A 25,045-nucleotide genomic window follows, 5' to 3' on the forward strand; every position below is an offset into this window, starting at 1 on the left:
GCTGTGCACGGTCTTGGTCCAAAGTGCCACAAGTGTCTACAAGGACATTTGCATATCTAAAAACATGGCCGCCACTGGCCAAAGTAATTTGAGCACCCTATTAGACAAGGTTAACAGAGGCTGATTGGAATGAAACTCAGAGGGCCTGTTTGACTCGAGAAATTTGAAATAAATTGGCCACTGGGGGTGGGGGGCACATCTCATTTTTCAAGGGCATAAATGATTGTACATTCCGGACAACTTTGCCTCTAGAACCACTGCTGTCAATCAAATGGTTTGTTAAATAATTGAACTAGTCCAAGGTTTTTCGCTCAGTCTGGTAAAAAACACTGCAGTACAATTCTCTGGACTATTTAGGTCAATAAATATCAAAAACATGTTGAAATTTATCCCTTGGAATATCCTTTGGTATAACGAGGTCGTTTAGAAAAGGGGCCTGTCCAAATTTACCCCAAATCCGATAGATCCTAAAGGAAAAATTTCACAAAACCTGGTGAGCACATGTGACAGGTGATTCTAAACAAGCATGCAAAGTTTTAAGGAGATCTGACTAAAGGTGGTGCTATAACAGTCATAAACGTCAAAAAACATATTTCTATGGTAAATTACCTGGATTTGTCAAAAATGCTTTTTTAATCATTGACTAAGGTGGTTACAGGCTTGCTAAATAATATGTAATGTCTTTTTCCTTATGTGCTTAACTTCGTCAATTTTACAACACAAGCGCTGCAAATGCTCACAACACAACCAAATAAAGAAACGCACTGCAAATAGAAAAAAACACCTGCAAATTAAGAAAACAACTTCATCAACTTGACAACACAAGCGCTGCAAATGCTCACAACACAACCAAATAAAGAAACGCACTGCAGATACTCACAACACAACCAAACAAAGAAACGCGCTGCAAATAAAATTCTTTATTTGGTTGTGTTGTGAGCATTTGCAGCATCTGCTTTCAAATCGATGAAGATGTTTTCTTGATTTGCTGGTGCTTTTTCTATTTGCATGTGTTTTCTGAAGTTGCAGTGCGTTGTGCTCTCTCGGCCACCATATTAAGCGCTTGAATTCCGGTAATTGCTGCTTGCAGCTATATTTCTTCTTATTAAAGTTACAAAGTGATTTAGTCAAAAACAGTGATCTTAACAGTCATCTTTTTTGCTTAACATGAATGACAGACAGCAGGAATATTAGACTGCTTTCACTTTAAGAGCTGCCCGTATCCAATATAGCGTACATGGGTTTTCTTTCTCAGCTCTTTGCATTAACTTAAGACCTACTGTATTTATGAGGATACTTGTAAAGATGACCATTTTGTTATTTAACTGTTCAAGGCCTATAAAGTGGCAAAAATAACTCTCGCACTCTATGGGCACCATCTTTTCTTGGGCTATTCAGATCGACCTCTATCCAATCAATAACTGATGGAACCAAATCTTTGGCCTACATTTTTTCTTTTTCGATAATCTCTTTGGATGTACATCACAATATGGAAGACACGATCTGGTGCTACTTCCATTTTATTGTGAATATGTCATATCAATATAAAACCTGTTTTATTTTATGTGGAGTGGGTCACTCCCTTATGAGCGCTGCCGGGTTAAGATCATGAACCGTGTCATACAATTAAAAAGTTACTAATTATACTTCATATAGTGTTGTCAGCCAGCGCTCTGAACAAACAACTAAACAAAACAAGCAAACCAAGTGGAAAAATTCAATATCCAAATAGGCAGTCCCTGCTGGAATGACGAAACAAACCATGACACACAAAATGCCTCTGTGTTCATCCACGATCCAGTCATGACAGCAAGACAGCTAGCGGTCACAGTGCAATGCAGCATGAAATAGAGATAAACAGACAGAAAGGATCACAACAAGATATACAAACAGTTTCATTTAGCAGTTAGTAAACAAACTCCATGTGTCCAGGCCATCAGGTGTCCAGTACAATTGTGATGAAGATCTGAACCAAAATGTACTTAACTTGAACTCACCATGATTAATTATCTGATTCAGATATGAATAATTACATTGAGTGGAGCAAAAGGGAAACTCATCATCAACATTAAATATTGATTTTAATCATATAACAATACATTGTATTAATCAGCCACGTTCCACGTTCTGCCCTCTGTGAAATATTTTCTTTTATAAACTGTTGAAATTTGTTGTTCTTTTTCCAAAAAAAAAGTGGATGCTAAATAAAAACCTTTCCACATCCATCCTGAGCATTCAATGTGTTCTTACTGTAATGTTTCATTCTAGGACTGATTGTTGAGTGGAGCATTCTGTCTGGATGAGAGCAGTGTGGTTGATGACAATGATGTATTGTCAGAACTGACAGATATGTAACATTGAATAGCATCGATCGAACATCTCCCGGAATGATCCGGGCGAAAATGAAAAACAGTACCTGTCTGAAACCACAGAGAAATGTTTGAGATCCTTCATGGAGGTCAAATGCACTTTAGAAGACTCAAAAAAATCACTGAATATTCTTATTGTGTGCCAAAAGATTTGGGCTATGTCCAAATACAGAATTTCCCTACTATATAGTACACACGAAATAGCATGTGAAAAAAATAGTATGTCTGAATTTATAGTATTCAAGGAAAAGTGCCCGGATGGTCAACTATTTCTTGAGATCTGCATGAGATTCATGTGATTCTGAAGTGTGTGTCCCATTCAGCCACGGGAGAGGAGTTGTGAATAGCAGCAAAATGAATGTTGTTGACTATAACAACATACTTTCAATATAGTATGTCAGAATTACATTTATATGACATGCATTCAAACTATATGGAACTTTTTAAATGGTGACAAAGTATGTACTTATTTTAAAAAGGTACTTACTCGAAGAGAATGTGTTTTAGATGTGGTGTCACTTTCAGTGCCATTTTGTTTTTGTTTCATGTCTTAGGGTTTAATCGTATTCAGTTCATTGATGCTCATTGAACTCAGTAATTGAGGTAAAAATGAAGGCACTTAAAGACCAAGAGCATTTCAGGGCTGCATTCAGACATAATCTCCAAAAGGCCTTTGAGATGTTAATTTGACTATAAAGAAATGTTAAAGAAAATCTTTGACTATAATTGCACACATTCTTTATTAGGCTATATATTTACAGCTATTCATCATCCAGTTCCTAGGGAAAATGAGAATGCATAAAATGTGCAAGAATGAGAAAGAGACACAAAGATCTTGTGAGCTAAAAAAAAGAAAAAAGACAATGCATCCAGTAGCACAGTCTTGGACTGGTGAAAATTACCCATAATTCAGCTAATTTACATCAATTTAAATGTGAAAACTGCCTAACCTCTGTAGGATGGTAATTTATGTGTGAAGAATTTTAATGAAAGAAAAAATCTGAAGCAAATATTTCCACACAAGCATTTGTTGACAGTCAAATTAGGCCTTTAAAAGTTACTTGCATGTTTAGAATTTATACTGTGATATCTGTGGTCTGCACTGTTGCCTGTTGCAGGGGTTTTCAAACTGAGGTCTGTGGAAAAGTTTAGATATAAAGTAGGGTGACCATACGTGACATTTAAAAAAAATTAAAAATAAATAAATTGCAATAAATTGTAAATTGTTAAGCTAAGATTAGACTAAAATACAATAATTGATGAATGTAAATAAAATATAAAATGGATTAAAATGAAAAAAATAAATGATAAAAAATTATTAAAATAAATACACAACTAACAAATACATTTAAGAGCAGGGTACTATAATTAGTAGAAAAAAGTAATAATATATAATAAGTAATAGAAAATGTAATAGAAACTAAATGTTTCCAAATATTCTTTTACACATAGCCTATTTAAAATATTATTTTTGCACAGTATAAATGGGGTCTTTATATGGTACATGAAAATATATACCTGCCTTTTTAATTTTAGAATGCAGGTCCCTGCATATTTGGAAGACTATGGCATCTATAAAATTGAAATCCTGGCCTATAGCAGCAGCTACTACTTGTAGCTAAACACTGGAGTTTGTGTTGCCTGCTAAAACATGCTTAGAACTTGCTTGGACCAGTGCTGGGAGTCTTTGAACTGTCTGCTGATCAAAGCCAGAAAGGAGGCACTGCATACTGCATTCTGCGTGTGTCACCTGTCACCCACACAGATTCTGGGAGAAGACAGGACAAGTTCCACATTAAACTTACATGAACTGCATAAATGAATTGTCCACTGGGGAAATTTTCAGCTGTTGTGGAGGATGTACTGTGTAGTGAATTTTGCTTTCGCCAACCTAGGGAGGTGTAGTGATGGGTACTCACGTCACAGATGACATTATGATTTTGGATCACGTGTCACTTAAGGTGTGGTTAAGAGTACATCACATAAGAAAGATTGGTGGGATATTTAACTTGTAGAACCTTTACTGCATTATCAACACAAGGAAGATTATTAACAAGATTATTTTATTAACAAAAGCTAGACAAGAGTAATCAACAACTACTAAATGAATACCATGAATGGGAAAGGAATAAAGTGCATAAGATGCATAAAATGCAAGTGATTATGTTGGATGTTGCTATGTCAGAGCTACGTTATCTGGAAAGATAGACTGTCACTACTCTGAAACAAGTAAGGTGAAGAACCTTATTATGCATCAAACAAATACCTAAAAGATTATTTGTTATCAACTGCAATCGGCTATATAACATCTAATGTCAATTAGAAAAATCATATACTGGTAATACACAACAATGCCAAGGTTTCTGGAAGAGGTTTGGATTGGTGATTGTTACGTTCTCTGTGGTTGAGTGAGCAGTCCGGTGGCGGTGACTTCATCCACTTGTTGTGCTGGTAACAATGCAGTGGGGGAAGGAGCACCAAAGGGTCCTAAAAGCTGGAACACGCAGATGTGGCCCGGGAGTAGGTGCAGAAGGTCCTTAGCCTGGAACACGCAAGCAAAGGTACCTTGGAGTGAAGGTTTGCTCGCCGGAGCTTAACCTTGTTACAAATGTCTGTGTGTCTTTTGCCTCTCTGGGCTAGAGACCCAGAATTTGGTCGATCCTCTTTGTCTCTCTAGGACGGAGACTCAGGACGTGCTGCATCTGTTGTTGTCTCGCTAGACGAAGACTCTGAAGTCTGAACATAGATTATCTCTTTGCTCGCAGGCTGGAGGCTCAGAACGTGGTCTTATCTGTTGCTGCCTCAAAGGTGGAGACTCAGGACTTGGTATCTGTTATTTCCTCTTCCCTCACGGGCCAGAGTTTCAGAATGTGTTGATCTGTTAGTGTCTCCTGGACGTGCCAGAGACTCAGAACAGAGGTTGTGTCTGTTGCTGTCTCTTCCCTAATGGGACTCAGACTCAGAACGGGTTGTTTCTGTTGCTGCCTTCCCGGTAACAGGACTCTTTAAAGGTAAAAGGTACCTTTATCTCTTTCCGATGAGGAGGAGATTGCAATCTGGCGCTTCTCAATTTCCAGGCTGTGATTGGCTGGTTCCATCAGAGTTTTTCCTCCTGTGGAACTTATTTGCATAGTCCAAACACACATTCAGAAAAGTGTCACTAAAGTTTTATCAATGCATCATTCACTTAGCAAACCACAACCAGAATACCTTTGGCAATATTATGAACACATAAAGTCCAAACATGATGGAAGAAGATTGAACTATCACGCATGCATTCATTTGTCCATTAACAGCTGAGTTTGTGTAAGATGTTGCACTACATGTCACAGTCATTGAGAATACTTATTTCTCTGAATAAGTATAAGATATGTGTGTTGTAGTTTGCATCAGTTTAAGGTTTGAAAACATAATTATGAATGGAGTTGGATGGAACTTGGTGATCTCTCTTTGTTTCACCCACTGCTGCTGCATCCAGAGGTCCTAAGGAATTTTTATGGCGGTCACAGGCCAAAACCTTAGGAATCAGGTGGGTGAAGGGCAGAAACTGATGAGAAATCCTGTCCTTTCTGGGCTTTGTACCAAAGGTCTTCTTCTTGCCCTCTAAGAGGTGTCTGGCTGTTGTCCTGGCATCTTTATCTGATGGCGTTGGACAGTTATGTTAGTCCACCAAGATCCATTCAAAATGTAGCAAACCTTTGTCCACTAAACTGGGCCCTGGAATGTGCTGTTCACTACAACCGTCTGCCAGACTATAGATTGAACTGGGGTAGTGATAAAATATTGACAAAACAGCTAAAAATCAATAATGAATATAATCGATAACAAGTTTCACAGTCGAGTATTCGTGTCTGTAAGCTGTGCATGGAGGAGTTCCGTCAGTAACGCTACTTTAAAGTAATGGAAAATGCATTTCAGTGGAAAACGCATTCGAAAAATGTCTGTAATCACAGAGAGAGCTGCTGCGGGGAATGTGTACAATCCAAGGCGCCAAAAGCAGGTGAGAATTTTATTAAGCACTTCAAAGACGCTCATAAGCAGTTTCATATGGGTTGGTGTTCTTTCATATGGGTCAGGTGGGTGTTCTGTTTAATGTGCTGGAGAGCTGTTTTCCCTAGCACATAACTTATATTTGACAATAGCATTCTTATAGCATAGCATCCATTTTGCAAAAAAAGCAAAGTTATTGCAAAATAACCTCATAAAATGATCTTCCGCGCATGTGCGTCCCCTTTAGAAAATTAACCAAGGCTTTATTGTAGTAAAAGTGTAGTAACCATGTTTTTTTGGGGTTTTTTTTTGGCGTATTGATTACCATTTCTTTAACCACAGTTTAACCACAACAAATACAGTGGTTAAACTATGGTTACTGTAGCAAAACTAACTAACTAACCATGGTTTTTTGGTTTTATTTGTGGTAAAACCATGATTAATTTTTGTAAGGGTCAAATAGACTAATAATGGAGAAAATGGAGAAAGCCTATGATAATAGTAATTTTAATGGAATTTAAATTTAAGAAGTTCCTTATAAATAATACAACTAATTGACAGTAATGCGTTACTGTGGTCAGAGGATCTGCAGAATGTTTTTTTTTTTTTTTTTTTTTGTATATTTGACCCTCTCTGTGAAATCCAGGCAAGCATCAAAATTTAATTTCAAACATTAATTTCACTATGATTTCCATCTTTGACATGGCCTTAAAGATATCAAGGTTAGGTTACATTTTCACAGAATGTTCTTTACCTTAAGGTTTTCACATATGTTTTAGTATAAATGTTGTTTTAGTATAATTAAGATACTATTCTAGTTTTTGTTATTGTTATTATTATTATTGTTGTTGTTGTTTTTAATGTTCTGCTTTCATGTTAATTTTAGTTAATGTTTTAGTAATTTTGTTTTTTGTTGTGTTCCTGTCAGTTTTGTTTTTAAATGTCTATAGAATGTTTTTTTTACCTTTAAATATGTCTATATAGAGTAGTTTTTATTCATTTTTTAAGTTTTAGATATTTTAGTACATCAAGTTAAACTATTTTAGTCAACTGTAATAACCCTGTCATGCATTTATATTTTCTTTCAATTTGTTACCTTTTTAGCAGAACCTGGTCTTTGATGTGAAATAAAGTATTAACAGAATATTTTTTAAATCATAAAAATATGCAAAGCTCTGCCTCAACATAAAAGCATGTAGATCCAAAGCCCATAACCTTCTTGTTAACTTATTATTTATCACAAGGGTCGAAATGCATGTAATGACAAACATCATGATAGAAAATGGATTCATTAAAGCTGTGGTCTCCAAGGTGAATGGCAGAGGCTTTGGACATCCCTAGGGAACCATTTTCCAATGAATAGAAATAAAGCATTAAAGCATGCTCAAGTAACCATCACAGTGCCTACGCACACATACAAAAGTGTCTATATGCCACTCTGTCGGCTTTTTCATTCCGCTCTAATGCTGGCTGATGTCTTAAAGACACTGTAAATCTATTCGGTTCCAATGACTGACTCTTAATGTGCCAATTAAAGGAAAAGTGAAGCTAGATGGATTTGGTGTTTCCAGGATAATAAAAGATCAATGAGGGATCAGACTTCTTAGTCATAGTGGAAAAAGAGTAAATAAACATCGCAAAAACGTAGATCCAATACTTCCGGAAAAATGAACCGAGACTTGTTTGGTGCTAGACTCATTGCTATCAACTCTCCTTCATGTTAGTGCATCTGCCTCGTCTAGAAAAGCTTCAGGCTTCATTCTCATCTCCAGCCTCCCAATCCGACCCAGCCTGACCATCTCCCTCTATATGAAAGCAATCAGTTTTTCACAGACAAAATCTCCTCTCCTTTCTCCCTGTGTGGAGCGCTCGGTCCACGCTCTCCCTGAGGGACTATATCTGAACATCAGACGTTGTTATCCACAGCAGGACTTTCTGGCTTGGCTTTAAGTCCTGCTCATTCCAATTCAGCTTTCAAAAAGCCAAAACAAGCCACTGAGACCGGGTTTCACAGAAGCTCGTGTCTACACTCTGATGAGCTTCATCTCACACACATTAACATTTCCATTTAATTATTCTTATCTTCATTCACAGTCTTTTCATTAAAGAGCCAATCTGTCACTTTCACTGTTGGAGGTTGGCTGTTTATTGGCGAGTTAATGGCCCATTATTTCCTGCTGAGACCTGTTTGTTGGCCGCCTGTGAATAGAGTCTGATCTTAGGTGGATGTCCTCCTGACGGATCTCGCCGTTTTGCATTGTGTCCGTATGATGTGTAGTTCTAGCATCTGCAGCGTTACAAGTAATATGACATAACAATGTGTGTGGTACCAGATGCTCATGCATAATTCTGGAGATATACTCCACTGAAAGTCTTGGCCACTTACTCATATTGACTTTGCACCCGACTGACTTAAATTGGTTCTTGATTGGCATATTCAGGTGTTTTGGCCATGATCATTTGCTGATTCAGGTGTGAACGGTTTGTTTTGATCTTCATGATTGTCTGATTTGCATGTGATCATTGAGAAGAGATGATGTTGATTAACCTTGTGCAGTTTTCAGAATAAGCTTCACTGCCGGCAAGGGAAGTGATTTAAAAATGGCACGTTAAAGGTCAAACACATTGTTGGCCAATTAGTCTGAATTTCTTAAGCATTTCAGATTTTCTAAATGTTATGGGATCGCTAAATAACCTGCAGAAACCAAAAAGTGAATGACATCATATATTGGTATTGGCATTTAGATGCATCATGTCATACTAAGTTAAACAGCCATTGTAATCTGCTGTATGTTTTTCTTATGAATTATTAAGATTCATAAAATGGTTGGTTTCATTTCTTACATGCTCATTAGCAATAGACATTCCACTGTCTTTTATGTTCTTTATAATAAATGGCAACATTAACAAAAACGCTCACTGCTTTTATGACTTTATTAATCCTCTAGTTAGATACAGAAAACAACTTTGAGCACTCTTTGTTCTTTTGTAATTGATTTCTTTGTTCTTCATTTTATTACAGACTGTTTACTGACAGTGAAAAATACTCAAAGGCTACCTGACTTTTGAATGGCGTCCATCACTCAAGGGCTGTTATTTAATAAAGAGCAGCAAGACCTCTGCCTCTGCCTGTTGTTGCAATCCTAAATTGTCAGCTTGTCAAGCGTCAGTGTGATCTGGATGGGGGAAATTATTTAACAGAATATGAACTTTGTCAACTGTTTGAAAGACGATATCATTCATGAACAGTGATCAGCAAAGAATAACCTTGAGAAAAGTCATTTATTCTTCACGTTGTGTCTTAGGATCTTTGTACCATATAAAAAAGTCAAGATTTGTTTTAGATGATTGTAAACAGAGAGGACAACAATGTCACATGTCAAATAGATGTGTGCATTTACCTGTTTTAGCCAGCTTGTTCCTTTCTTGTTGGGATGTGCATGAATGGAGCATTTCTGGCAAATTTATTTATTTATTTAGTGGTTATTACAGATGGTTTTAAATATATTTTACAAAAGCTAGATTTTGGTTTTTCAGTATGCTTTTGCATTAACTTTTTTGTATTTAGCATCAACTATGTTTGTAATTGCTTTTAAATTAGTGTGGAACTGAAATCAGTATCAATTTCCAGGTCACCAATTTTAATTTTATTTGTACGTTTACCTAGACACTGTTTTTTTTTTTTTGTTAATGCGTTTTTAACAAAAGCTGGATTCTGCTTTTTAAAAAATGCATTAACTTGTAATTGATTTGTATTTAGCATTCGCTTGGCACTATTGTTTAACTTCTTTTGAATTAGTGTGGAGCTGGAATTTATCCATTACCTGGACAACAATTTTATGTTTAATTTGTACATTTAGCTAGGCACTGTTTTTAAATGTGTTTTAAATAATATCAAAAGCTGGATTTATCTTTTTTCAGTTTGCCTTAGCATTAGCTTGGCAGCAGTGCTTTGAATCGAATTTTAATGAGATTTATGCATTACTAGGACATTGATTTTAACTTTATTAATTCATTAGCTTCATACTGGTTTTACTTTAAACACATGTTTAGACATCTACTGTACTTGCTGACTTGAAAGATCAGTTTTACTTGTTGCTTAACAGTTTTTGTCTTTATTTTGATTGAAGGGGGCATCTTTGAGACGCGGGAGAATGAACCAGTCAGCATAGATGAACTCGCCTTTAAATTTGCAGTTACAAGTATCAACCGAAATAGAACCTTGATGCCAAACACCACATTGACCTACGATATCCAGAGAGTAAACCTCTTTGACAGCTTTGAAGCCTCCAGAAGGGGTATGACTCTTTATTTATATTTTGTATTTATTTTACAATTTTATTCTATAAAAATTGCCTAAATTTTGACAAAGGTGACTATACTTAAAGTATTCATTTATAACCTTTTCTTGGTTTGAAGTTATTTATTGAACATAAATATTTTATATTATTATTTGAATATCAGTTCAGTGTTATGTTTAAATTATTAAATACAGTTGAAAAGGTCAATTCCTCTGATGTTGGACAGTCCAAAATAAACATTTTAAGGGGCGGATGTAAAATTATCTACTTTTTTATTTTTTTACTTAGCAATTTTATGTTTAGAACTGTTTTAATCAACATATCTAGTAGGTCTCACAAAAAAAGAAAAAAAGAAAATTGTACCTCTAATTTAATTCTACACCCAACAATTTCCATGGAAAATGCCATTTTAATCTAATGTAATGAAAACCTTTGCTAGACTATTGCTTTTATTATGTGCACGCTTTGTTCTATGCTTTTCTCTTCTCTTTTTTTCATACCACCACATATTTTTTCATGTCATATGTTTTTCTTCCCCGCCTTTTCTCTCTATTTTTCTTCTCTCAGTATGTGACCAGCTAGCCCTGGGGGTCGCGGCGGTCTTCGGCCCCTCTCACAGCTCCTCGGTCAGTGCCGTCCAATCCATTTGCAATGCCCTAGAGGTGCCGCACATCCAGACGCGCTGGAAACACCCGTCTGTGGACAATAAGGACAATTTTTACATTAACCTCTACCCTGAGTACACCTCCATAAGCAGGGCTATCCTGGACATTGTCATTTTCTACAAATGGAAGTCTGTTACTGTGGTTTACGAGGACAGCACAGGTGAGTGACTGTTATGGTTTAGAAAAGGGTGGCAGTTTTTAAAAAGGGATTTTTGAAGGGCAGCTCAATGTGCTTTTTTGAGGTTTTGTTGAGAGGCTTTTTGAAGTGGGATCTTCACACCTTTGAGCTTTAAAATGGGACACTGCAGGCCACAACATTTATACTGAAATCCTCTTTTCTGCTGGAAAGAGTAACTGATGTCCACATATATTTACATTCTATTATATTTGAAGTGGGAATTCAAACTGAATTCAACAGTAACTCCAGCATTGCTTATGGCATCATATGTTTTGGATGCTGGTTCTCAAACATGGTCTTGTTGGACATGCTGATCAATTTTTGTTGGGAAACAGCATAGACCAATATTAAACCATAAACCGGTTTGGATATGCATGGTGCTCTAAGCTAGTGTTTTCAGTATGGATCCCCTCATGCATTTGATATATTTTTGTTGTCAACTTGCATTTTCTGTTCTGGCAATGTTTGATATAGGACAGTTCTGTAACTGGTTTGCTAGCAGCAAATTTATAGGCAAGACACTGCACACAGTCAGTCCGTGAATGTGTAAATGTTGGTTTTACTTTAATTAGCAGGGCGCTGTCACTCACCGCATTAACATTCAATTTCTTTGCATTAAATCCCTGTTTTGAAATGCACAGTGGTGAAACGTTTCAGATGCGGCGTTGGCAAGTTTAATGTGATTTCAGGTGGCAAGCGTTCCTTTGTTTTTCTTGGTCAGATTGGTTTAACTCACACTTGACCTTATCAGTTTATTTCCTTTTGACAGCTTTATTTCAATAGCTTATTTCATTTTCTGTATATTCTGACTTTTGTGACCTTTTCTAAACTAAAATGGTTTTGAAAACAGTGAAATATTGACTGAATATTGAACATCTTCTCTCACGTTGTTATTACAGCCGTTTATTTCACAGGCCTGGCTCACATTCAAGAAATGTTATTTCAGATTAGTAATTATTATTTTTTCTCTTAACGAGATAATAAAATATATCCATTTCTCACACTCTATCAGAAGAATCAAACAATAGCTGTATATATAAATCACCTGCATTTTAATAAATTGTGTCTGGTCAGTATTGTGCATAATTCATCAGTGTGCATTATTCTAAAGAAAAAAAAGTTGTTATCAAATTGTAATAACTTTCTCTGCTTCTGAGATGACTTCTTTTTTTTATGTAATCAGGGGAATACAGAGGGGGGATAAAATAATATTAACCAATAAAATATCATCGTATATGATCCACAAAATCAAGTCAGTCATTGCATTATGTCCAACTAGACAATCTGTTAAATGATGTGAATACTGTTTTATGATCGAAAATTTGAGAAAATTGGCCTGTATCACATCCTCATCCAACTCCCCCTTTCCTGTCAATTAAAAAAAGCAGCAAAAAGACAACGCAATGTATCAAAATAATCATATTATATGCAAATTCAACATTATGCTGTAGTTCACAAACACACTTCAAGAGATTCCCTGATGGCAGCAAACTCATTTGGAGAGCAAATCAAATGCAGACAAACAAATCTAGTGTTTAATAACACATAAAAACAAATAACCGCAAGGCATAACAAATGGAAAATTGCCCTGCGAATACTTCTGTTTCTACAGCTTAAATTGAGCATGGTGGCACTGTAGCCAATGTCTTTGCAGAAATTGCTTGCAACAGATAAATTCGTGTCAGATTGACCAGTTTCAAAATGATTAGTGTGTCTGATTCATAGCCAGTGACTTGGATTGAAATCATTAGGGGAGCTCAGGGAACAGATGCCAACGCAAATTTACCCTAGTATTTACACATCACACCGTCTCTGCCGTAGTGTGATTTGTCTTGAATTCCTGTGAGCCATCTGTTTGAAAACACAAATTACACACTACTTTCGGGTGTGTTTATGTCTAGAAACCTCATGCACTGATAGCATGATTTATGATCTTATCATTGCATGGAAGTACGTCATTATATGGGAAAGACTAAATCAAGACTAAAAGTGGTTTCATACCTCTTTTTCTTTTCTGAGCATCAAAGCGGTTTTGTTGCTCAAATCTGTGTTTTGGTTGTATTATTGGGCTTTATTATGACTAACATATTTCTTTATGCGTGTCATTTACATTGAACTTGTGTAGTAGCTCAGCCTTTATAAGAAATTCATGTCCCTAATATTAGTCTGCCACTACTTTTATTGAATTTTCCTTTGATCTTGCATAGGATATTTTCTTCAAAATATTAAATTCTGTAATCCAATTTTGATCCCTTTGAGTTTCAGTAGAGATTAATATTTAAGGCTAGTTTAAGAATGTACCAAACAGCCAGGGTGTTAAAACAAAGCCATGATGATTTAATGACAAATTATTAAATTGATCAATTAAATCAGGTAGCTTAGACGGTCTGATCAGATCCTGCACCAGGAAACCATTTACATTTATGTGCACATTCACTATAATCATACTGTATGACCTAGAAGTGTGGTTTATAACACAATAACATTTTGAGAATATAAAGGGAATAAGAATAATAAAAACAAGGAAACAGGAGCAATGAAGAAGCTTTTGATTTCAGACTTGTGACTCCCAGAAGCCCCTACATGAACTGGAGCCCAATATGTAATTGATGGCCCCATATCAGAGTCTCGTCCCATAAGCAAGGGACCCCAAATCTGAGCTTGTTTGATTATTAATGTTCTAAAGTAATTGATGAGTTCATAAGGTGGTAATTTGAGTCCGAATCGATGTTCATTCAAAATGTTATCATGTTTTAATGCACAAGCATTACACTTGATCAAATGATCTGCAAGATAGTCTGTAGAAGTGTTGTTATTGTCAAATAAAGTAAAACTAATAACTGAAGTAAAGCTGAAATAAAATAAAATATAAATAATAGATGAAGATCTTGAACTTGAAGCAGTGGGAGCTGGGCAGATAGCTGCAGAAATTTTAGAAATGTTAAAAAATGAAATAAAATAAGTTAAGCGGTACACTATAAAAGTGGGTTTTCAGTTGTTAATAAAACAAATGATTGGTGTACATTTTACAAGACAGTTCCATTTCTACTTCAAAATTTCACATTTGATTTAATGTTACTTGCATTTTCTGAGTGAGAACTTTGCATATAATATGGAACAACTGCAGTTTCTGTACTGTGCAGATGTCGTTAAATGTGGCTTATAGTCGAGATTGTGTGTTTATGGAGGTCATTGCATCATGCTGCCTTGTGGACGTTTGTACCCCAGAGACCTGTGGACTTTTGATCAGGCCTAGGCGAAACCTTTCACCATGTTACATTTCAAAAGGATATTTCTGGATTTCTCTTGCCTTTACTATTATTCTCAAATCTGTTGAAACAATAAGAAAGATTTAGAGCAGTATGCAATTATACCTCAGTGAAAGTATCATATTATCTAATAACACTGACTGACGCACAGTCATTTTCATCCCTTTCCCAGGACTGTTCAGCCTTTAGATAACATTTTGACCTGTTACAATTGAATGCATTGCCACTATAGACTGAGAGTTTTGATTAAAGAGAAGTTGAAAAAAGCATCTGATTGTTATGTATCAACGGAATAGATGAGTCCCAATTTACCGTCCCCGTAAACATCTGCTATCCCACTGGGGAAATCAAAAGTGTAATTACTGCAGCTCGTGATGAGTTTGTTTCTCTTCCATTGCCCCCCACTTTCGATCATTCTTTTGTGTTCTCTTGTTTCAAGGATTGATGCGTATGCAGGAACTGATCAAAGCTCCGTCCAAAAACAACCTGAAGATTCGTATCCGTCAACTAGCGTCGGGAGGAGGCGACAGTCGCCCCCTGCTGAAGGAGATGAAGAAAGAAAAAGAGTTTTACATCATTTTCGACTGTTCCTACCAAGTAGCCGCCGAGCTTCTCAAACAGGTGCGACACTATTTCTGTAGATTCTCACACTGAACTTTCATTGAACTCGCAAAGTACGTCACACAGATTGAAAATGAGAGTGAAGTGCTCTTGCATGCTGTGGCGCAGCGGGATTTCAGAGCTCTACTTTAAAGCAGATAGATGTTATACAGTTTGTGACATGCTGCCTTCATTCCTGAATACTGCTGAAACTCTCTTATTTCACACTCAGCCGGTCGTTACTTTCTTTTTCTTTCGAATTCTTCCCAGAAAATATTTTGTTATGTTTCTCCCCCACAGCTGATGTCGATGGGTATGATGACAGAGTACTACCATTTCTTCTTCACTACTTTGGTGAGTCTGAAAAGCGGACAGCTTGCTATTAATAAGAGAGCTTTTCATAACATTAGATGATGAACAGGGTGAGTGATTTTCTGCTGTTTTTTTATAATTGTTGCTTGTCAGACTGTATGATTCGACCCTATTGACATTTTGAGACATGAAACCCTTATGCACCCAGGGCAACATCAACTTTCTTTCATATCAGACTGTAGAGATGTTCATCCTAATGTATGTTTGACAGTGTTCACAGGGCTTTAAATATCACAGGCCACGTCATATTCTGACATTCTCACTGACACATGAAATTGTGAAATTGTACCACACAATCCAAAGCTTTTGTTGGAAAAGGTTTAAACCAAAAAAAAAAAAGAAAAAGCAATTAAGATTGTCTTGTGGCTGAACAAAAGAGGGAATTGTGCAAATTTCAGAACTGATTTCAAATGAATTTGAAATTCGGTAGCAAACAGAATGCAGTTTGAATTTAAATTCAGTGAAGTAGAATGAAATTAACTAAGATTCAGAGCAAATTTGCAATAAGTCTCATTTTTAACTATAGAAGAAAAAAAAAAGGTTCGTCAAGACAAACTTTGAATTATGCCATGACAACCTTATCAGAAAATTACAAGAGGTTAAAAAAGTCTTGGAATTTGAAAAGCATAACAGGCAAGGAGATACACTACTGTTCAAAATTAATACTTTTATTCATCAAGGACCCATTAAATTGACCCGAAGTGACTTTTTTACATTGTTATAAAATATTTGTATTTAAAATAAATGACCTATTCAGAAAAGAGTTTCACAAAAATATTAAACAGCACAATTATTTACAACATTGATAATACAAAAAATGATTCATTAGCGCCAAATCAGCATATTAGAATGATTTCTGAAGGATCATGTAACAGTGAAGACTGTACTAATGACTGCTAAAATTGAGCTTTGCCATTACAGGGATAAATTGCATTTTAACATATTAACATATATTAAAATCAAAAACATGAAAAAGCTTTGCCGACCCCAAACTTTATTTCAGTAGTGTAGATTTATTATTAATGTCACCTATAGAATTTTGTACTATGCATACAGTATACAAATTTATAGACAATGGACACTTTATTTCCTAAAATGCATTACCTGATGAATTTAGTCATTCAGTAAATTCTACTTTCTGTAATTCAAAGTCCAGTTCAACTTCCTGTATATTGTGTCCAACATATGAATTGAAATGGAGCCAATTTTTGCATTTTTGTACAACCGTGATTTGTGTACTCCTAACAAGGGCTTAGGGCTCCTTTTCAGCAATGGAAAAACATGGCATGAAGAGTCTATATCTTGTGCAAAGTTTGCACAGCTCTTAAGGCTAAATCTGGACAAACTCTCGTTGCCTTGCAGGATATGTTTGCTTTGGATCTTGAACTGTACCGCTATAGTGGAGTCAACATGACAGCCTTCCGCCTCCTGAATCTAGATGATCCATACGTGGCTTCCGTGATCCAGAAGTGGTCCATGGAGCGCCAGCTGGCACCACCCAAACCTGAGAGTGGACTGATGAGCGGCATCATGACTGTGAGGATCAGTCTGCTCTCATATATTTCTGTTCACATCTAGTTCGTTTTTTTAAACTGAAGTGACACCCTTTAATTTTCAGGATGGATTCTAAGAGTCACAAAATTAGAAATAGAAAAGTGTGTTATAGACAGTAGTATTAGAAATATTACATGAACAGGACAATTTGGAGTCACATCTGTTACGGTTGTCGATTGCAGACATTACTGTGTGAACACACATTAAAATGATCCAATCGCACTGCTCAAAATCCTCATTTACATATAGACCAGAACTAAAACAGGAGCCTAACTTCTCCCTTTAAGCCCTTCCTTCACCGTTAGAATAACTGGGATTAAGTCTCACCGATGTTGACTAATCTACCCGTCCTCCAGAAGGCAGTGTAGATACTGCTAGCACACTCAGCCTCATTAGACATGCATGAAGGGCTTAAAGCAGGAAGCATCGGGAGATTTATTCAAATCTATTTTTACCATCCAGGTCACATTTTAGCACTGAATAACACCCAGAGAAACATAAGGTGCATGCAGCAGGGGGCAGGGGAGGGGCTCTCTTACTGTGATCAGATGGAAAGGATATTAAACTTAAATTCTGTTACGTAACATCCAGTATTGTGCAAATGGTGAAGAAAAGACACCTTCTGCCGGTATATTAATGCATAATGAAGTTTGATTATGTTTAGAGCATGTTTCCTGTGTAAATTCTTCTCTCCTTCCACAGACCGAGGCTGCGCTCATGTATGACGCAGTGTTCATGGTTGCTGTTGCGTCTCAGCGGGCCACGCAGATGACAGTGAGCTCCCTGCAGTGTCACAGACACAAGCCCTGGAGGTACGGCCCGCGCTTCATGAACTTGTTTAAAGAGGTGAGAATATTGTACTTTATGTAGCAAAACACATTCCACTGATTTGAATTGTAACTTAAATTTGATTGTAAGTGAAAAATTGTAGACACTTTACTTATATCTCCAACTTGACATGTTTAGTGTTTTCATTGAATTACATTTTAATTCAATTCGAGGGATACTCAACCCAAAAAATGAAAAAAGAAAATTTAAATTATATATAAATTATAAATTATTGTAAACTTGAAACAGTAACACTTTAGCTTAGGGACCAATTCTCACTATTAACTAGCATGCATATTGGCTATTTATAAGTACTTATAAAGCACATATTAATGCCTTATTCAGCATGACCATATTTTAGATCCCTTAATCCTACCTCATTTAACAACTACCTTACTCTTAATAAACAGCAAATTAGGAGTTTATTGATGAGAAATGTCATAGTTAATGGTTAATAGCGAGAATTCACTACAAACCATTTAAACTATAATTTGGATATTGTTTTTTTCAGGAAGATGTTTCTTGAGCAGCAAATCAGCATATTAGAATGATTTCTGAAGGATCATGTGACACTACAGACTGGAGTAATGATGCTGAAAATTTAGCTTTGCAATCACAGGAATAAATTACATTATAAACAGTTGTAGTCATTCATGTCAAAAATTAGGTAGTTTTATAGATCTCTTGTATGATGTGAATCACTCTGTATGTGTGAATGATGCTTGACACGTTGTGGAATATTTATCAGACAGCCTTCCTGAACTCTTTTAGACTTTACACAACTTTTTTCAGATTTTTGACCTGTAGGTTACATAAAAATGTATTTGTAGATGAAAACATGTTTTTCAGGGCAGAGGTGCCTGAAAATGGATACTGGTACCTCTGCGTTTTGATCTTTTTTAAGTCCCAGATCACTGCTGGATGCTCTCACCGCCTTTGAACCGAGAGGTCATAACAGTCCTCCTTCATGTCTGAGTGTGGGGTGTGTGTCCCTCCACTCGAGAACTCCAAAAAATCAATGCCTGTGATAACACAAAATGGCTGTCGAGGGGAATGAAAGTTTGTTCTGAATAGGCTTTTCAGTAACATTTTTAGATATGCTTTCAGTTCCACTTGCATAGCGTCTCAGCAGTCGGAGTGTTACTGGCTTTAGAAATGGAAGAGTCTTTATGGTAGATTTAAAAAAAAAAAAAAAAAATTATAAAAATGAATAGTGCCACAGTGCATTAGAGAGGGGGCGGCCCAGCATGGCTCAGCACTGCAGAGGGTGAATTTATTTCCCTGCTTGAGTTTGTCGTATGTGTTTGAAGTTCTGAACTAGGAACCCTCAGTCCTTGATACTCAGTTTGCACCTTAATCACAAAGCACCACAGGACTTAAAGCTGCTGTTAGCTATTTTTTTTTTTTTATTACCTACGTTACTACCTGACAGATGTCACTGAAAAATGTTTCAAGAGGAATTACACTGGTCTCTATGACAGCCCTAGACTCTGTAAACAACAGGGAAGGCCTGTCAAAAAAATTAGCACCAGGCCAACTGCCAATCATTTCGCACATTTGGATTTGCTGATGTCTGGTTTGCTGACATGTCTTTGAAGGGTATTTTGAGAGATGTGTGGTTTCAATGAAGGAAAGGCAGTCTAATTCTGTGGTGTGAGTTAACAATGTGGCTAACACTGCATACAACAATGTTACAATTGAAGCTTGTCATTTCTGCACCATTAGCATCACCAAGTGAAATTGTAAACATAATAGCAGTGGGTGGGCGCTACAGTGTTCTTTTGGTGTGTTTTGCTTCTCTGATTGATGGAGATTTCTCTGCAGAATCATGGGTAATTTTCTTTGCCTGCATTGCAGAATCATTGTAGTTTTTCACCAGGAATTCCGCTATCCAACACAAGTTTTATTTAAAAAAAAAAACAGAAGCCACTGATTAACAGCCTTGTAGCTCACAGTAGGTCTATCTTTAAAAGTTATCTTTCAAAATCAGTTCCCCTATGGAGAAAATGAAAGGGATTTTTACTTTCAGAACCCAAATGTTACAGACTGTTAGCGTCACCAAATGAAATTGTAAACATAATGTAGGGTGACAATATTTTAGTTTTCCAAAAAGAGGACAGTGGGGTGGGGTTCGTGGGCGGGGACATGGGTGGGGCTTCGCCTAACAGTATATGTAGCAAGGTTTGCTTTTGTTTGTTTGCTTGCTTATTTTGTTTTTATAATAAATAAAAAGAAAACAAGTAGATAGAATAGAAAAAGAATAGGGAATGCTAGTGTTAGAAGGTCATTATTTATAATAAATAAATAGAAAGAATTGAGAAAGAACAGAGAATGCTAGTGTTAGAGGCTCTTTTTTCTTTATAAATAAAACAAGTAGTTAGAATAGAAATAGAATAGAGAGTGCTAGAGTTAGAGGGTCAAATGCAGATGAAAGAGATATATTTTCAGTCAAAATATTGAGGACTTTCTTGAAATATTGAGCTGCTTGGATTGAGTTGGGCAGGTCATTCCACCAGGAGGGAACGGTTAATGTAAAAGTCCATGAAAGTTTTATCATAGGTAGAATGCAAAATGTTTCAATACAAGCATTTCAGTCAATTGTAATTTATGCAATATCTCAAACCTTTAACCCACTTGGGAAAATCAACCCATGGCAACAGTTTAAAAGTAGCCCAATTCTGTGGAAAAAACGGACTTGGCAACCCTGCATCCAGCAAGAGCTGCAGGAGTCAGATTTGACTGATCACAGGTCGAGAATAAGGAGAGATAATGACTAACAAGACTATGATTGAGTATTTGCTGCTCAACAGATCCTGAACTCACTGACAAATATCTGATCTTGTAAGATGTGCTCCCTTTACACAGAGTGCATGTGATCGCGAAATCGAAAGTGAAAGTAAACAGGGCAAACGCTCATTCAAAAATATTTAAATACACCGCATACTGAGTGATGCTCCAAAATTATATACAATATTAGAATGATTAAAGGAGTGGACACGCAAATCACGGGAGCGAAACACATGTTGCAATGGTCAGAAGAAAACAGCCGAATCCTGGACATTTTGGGCGATTAAGAAATTCCGGCCGGACACATTTTTGTAAGTCCAAAAAGAGGACGTATGGTCACCCTACATAATGACTGTTTTCAAACAGGTTTCTTGGAACATTTTGGCCATCTTCCATTGAACAAAACATCCACAAACTCAAATGCTATTGTTTGAGCCAATGTTGCTATTTTGGGCTGCTCAAATACACAGAGCTATGTTTTGAAAATGCCACAGAGCTACAGTGTTTACACTTCAAAGGTAATGAACCTAAAGTATTGAGCATCTGAAAAATGTCGCACTTCGTGTGTAAATGTCTAACTAGGCTTGTTTTGAGTTGAGCAAGTGTGGAGTTAGTTTTCTACATATGCCAACACTAAGACGAACACTAATGAGTCCAGATGCTAAATTTTAATGACCCATAAACTCTGTAATACAACCCCATTAAAGCCATAAAACACTGTGTTGTAAGAGGCCTCTCTACAGACACTAAGCTAGGAACATTCTTAATGTGTGAAATGTTGTAGGGTACAAAAACACATCCTTCTATGAACTGCATTTGTGCTGCGGCCATTGAAATTCTTCACTTTTAACTACAGCAGCGGCGAGTGTTTTTAATAGATTGTCAGGGAAAATAAAATCCTTCTTTATTTCATTTACTCTTTTTCTTGCTTGTCCTGTCCATTTAAGTAATTTTCACTCACTTATGTACTGTAATGTGAATTTCGGTGTGACTAATCAACTGTGACAGAAGGCTGAACAGCTTTAAATGTAGTATTTGTTTATGTTGACCCGTTGGGCAGGAGATGCTGATCAGTGCGATTTTGCTTATGGGGTCTGCCTTTTATGAGGAAAAAGCTACAGAATGTATTACGTGAAATATAATTTCAAATTATGGAGCTCCTGTACTGTAGCAGAAAAAAAGGAAAATGTTTTTACACTCCATTTAAGGAGCATTGATTATATTCCACTGCATATGATTCTGAAGAAACGATACTGCATAAAAGACCCACAGCTCTAGTCACAAATGTAAGGGAGGTTTTCACGATATTTATCCCTGCTTGAGGCCAAATTGTAGGGTTGAAGTGAAAAATAAGTATAATTATGTTATTTTTGGCAATAAAAATGTTTGTGATCCACATATTAGGTTCACCACCCTCTGCTTCTCAAAACCAACAAGGGAAATACGTGTTGTCATTATCATATTATACACACAAGATCATTTTTGCTTTTAGAAAGAAGTCAGATGTTGCAACAATCGCAGCTTATCTGTAACACTGAAGTTACACTAGTTAAAGCAAGTTTATATGTTAAGAAAATGTTATTCACATTCCTGCTTTTTAATGTTTTTGTATTTGTAATCGTTACTTTATTCATTGTTTTGTTTTTTGTTTTGTTTTTGTAATGCTTATAATCCAAGCCTGACTTCATGGCCAAAAGCTTTTCTTCTCTCACCCCACAAATCAAAGACATTTAAAGTGATCAGTCATGTGACCATTGTTAACCGCCACAGCAATTCAGTGGGTATGACAGTAAGTCAGCACTAACAGACCAGTATCCTACCCAGCAGGCTTGAACTTTATAGATGCCAGATGTCTCAGAAAAGTATGTTGTATCTAAGAACTGGTGGTGCAGCTTAGTGGTTAAAGGTTTGTGTTGGTAACCCAAAGGTTGTAGGTTCAAATCCCACAGGAGTTGCCCTATGCACTAGCAATGTTTTGGCCTTGAGCAAGGCACTTGGGTTGCTCCAGGGGTACTTTGGACAAGTGTCAGCTAAATGTCAAATTAGTAACAAGTGAATTCCTGTTGTCATTTTTAAAAAAAGTCTATTTTTAAAAAAAATATAATATAATATAATTTCTGGCATATGTGAACACATTATTATGCAGTGCACCACTTGTCTCCAGCGGCTCCATTACAGTTCCCTGAAATGGTGGAAATGGTTTACATCAAGGTCATCATCAAGTCTCCAAGAATCCTGCGGGATAGTAAAGCTGTATCCACATGAGCATGAGCTGGTGACGTGTTGAAGGCCAGCCGTTACCTGTTATTTTGAGATGTGCTCTGAGAAACACTGCAACCTTGAGAACAGAAGTGCTGTTTTTCTGATATCCCACCCACTTATCAAAGCCAAAGAGGGCTTGAACAGGGCTATTACTCTTCCTTAGTTGCCTCAGCTGATTGAATTCTGGGATTGTTTGCTCTCATTTTTGGTACAACAAAGCTAGGGGAAATGAAATGACGGTACGCTAGCTTGATGTTTTTGATTTTGGGAGCAATACAGTCAGGCCTGACCACACAGTGTACGGAAGAGCACTTGTCATTTATTCAGAAAATGAAGCCTGACAGCTCTGATGTATAACCATCATAATCTGTGTGAAATGAAGTGTCGTCCGCCGCAATTCAAAGACCAAGACGCAGTGCCAGAGTTTGATTCCAGAGTAGGTTTTATTTTTTAATGGCATAAAACCTGAAAACTCGTTTGCAAAGGAGTCCTCTCGAGAACTTGTCGTCTCTCGTATATATACTCAAAAAATTAACATAAGGGAGGGGGTCTCTATACATTGAACCCCATGTGTACCATCCTATATTTTACTAGTGTACATACTTCTATCTGTCCCATAGGAGAGAAGACCATCCTGACTTTGTTATGGTAAAGGGGAAAAAGCCCCCTCCTCACTCCTTCCAGATGTGCTTTGCCACGTACACACTTTGACAAAAAGGCCTTCAGAACATATTGGTAGATTCAATAGATACATTTTTGGCAAGATTCACCTTGATTAAGTCTAAATAATTCTGATTAATATCAATAAAAATCTTCTACAGAAATCAGTTTTTATTCATTTTAAAATATATATATAAAAATGTACATATATATATGTACATTAATTTAGAAGTATACCGTAAAACTACAAGTCTAAACTCTCAGTCTGATCTTACATTAATAATACCGTAATTGTAGTAGTTGCATGTGACTGAGTATAACAGTAAATGAAAAAGCTGTGACATGATCATTTGATTTTATGTATATTATATGCTACTTATAAATAAAACATTCTTATATATACTTATATATATATATATATATATATATATATAAAACATCCTCAGACACTACACACATCTTAAGATTGATAAGAATGGCTTTAATATTAATGTCAGACTATACGTAAATTCACCATAGCAAGTTAGTATAGCCTATTTTAATAAAGTTGAACCTCTAAGATTTGCTTTTTGATAAGTCACAACAGTAGTTTAAAATCTCCCCCTCATCCACACTTTAATATTGCGGTTTAATATTGCAAATAGGAGCTGGTTTGGACCCTCATATCCGCTGAACTAGAACCAGCTGGTTACATTTATTCACAGAGGAAAAACACAGATGTTTTGTAATACTGTTACCAAATCTGGGCACAACGACACAAACATTGACGGAGAGACATTGGTTTAAAATGTTATACACCACCATGCACTACACTGAGATTTTTCTTTTAAAGAAATGAATGCTTATATTAAGCGGGGACACATTAAATTGATGAAAAGACACTTAAAATGTTACAAAAGGTTTCTATTTCAAATTAACATTGATCTTTTGAAGAACTAAAAAAAGAAAAAAAACATTAAAACTGTAATGCTGTTAAACAATATTACTGTTTTTCTATGTACTAAATCGACTTGAGCTGAATAATGACACTATTGTTTTTTAGGGCTGCTTTACGGCAGAATCTGAACTGTCTCCATAGTTGAGTTTCCATAACTGATTCTCCTATATATCTGTTTATCTCTGTGAAGCTGCTCTGACACAATCTGTAATGTATAAAGTGCTAGAAAATAAAGGCGACTTTTTTATTTTTGATCAAATAAATGCAGCTTTT

At 36.3% G+C, this 25,045-nt stretch overlaps 1 protein-coding gene across 12 annotated transcripts in view; it reads left to right on the plus strand.

Moving 5' to 3' along the window:
- The window catches only part of grik1a (glutamate receptor, ionotropic, kainate 1a), a 56,797-nt gene that overhangs the window by 8,181 nt on the left and 23,571 nt on the right, over positions 1–25,045 (plus strand). For all 12 annotated transcript variants that reach the window (XM_058789525.1, XM_058789526.1, XM_058789529.1 and 9 more), the window contains 6 exons: positions 10,490–10,657; positions 11,228–11,485; positions 15,212–15,393; positions 15,673–15,726; positions 17,107–17,280; positions 18,001–18,144. In XM_058789525.1, coding sequence (XP_058645508.1) covers positions 10,490–10,657; positions 11,228–11,485; positions 15,212–15,393; positions 15,673–15,726; positions 17,107–17,280; positions 18,001–18,144 — 980 coding nt within the window. The remainder of the gene's footprint in view (positions 1–10,489; positions 10,658–11,227; positions 11,486–15,211; positions 15,394–15,672; positions 15,727–17,106; positions 17,281–18,000; positions 18,145–25,045) is intronic.

This window comes from Onychostoma macrolepis, chromosome 10, assembly GCF_012432095.1.
Source record: "Onychostoma macrolepis isolate SWU-2019 chromosome 10, ASM1243209v1, whole genome shotgun sequence".
Taxonomy (NCBI): Eukaryota; Metazoa; Chordata; class Actinopteri; order Cypriniformes; family Cyprinidae; genus Onychostoma; species Onychostoma macrolepis.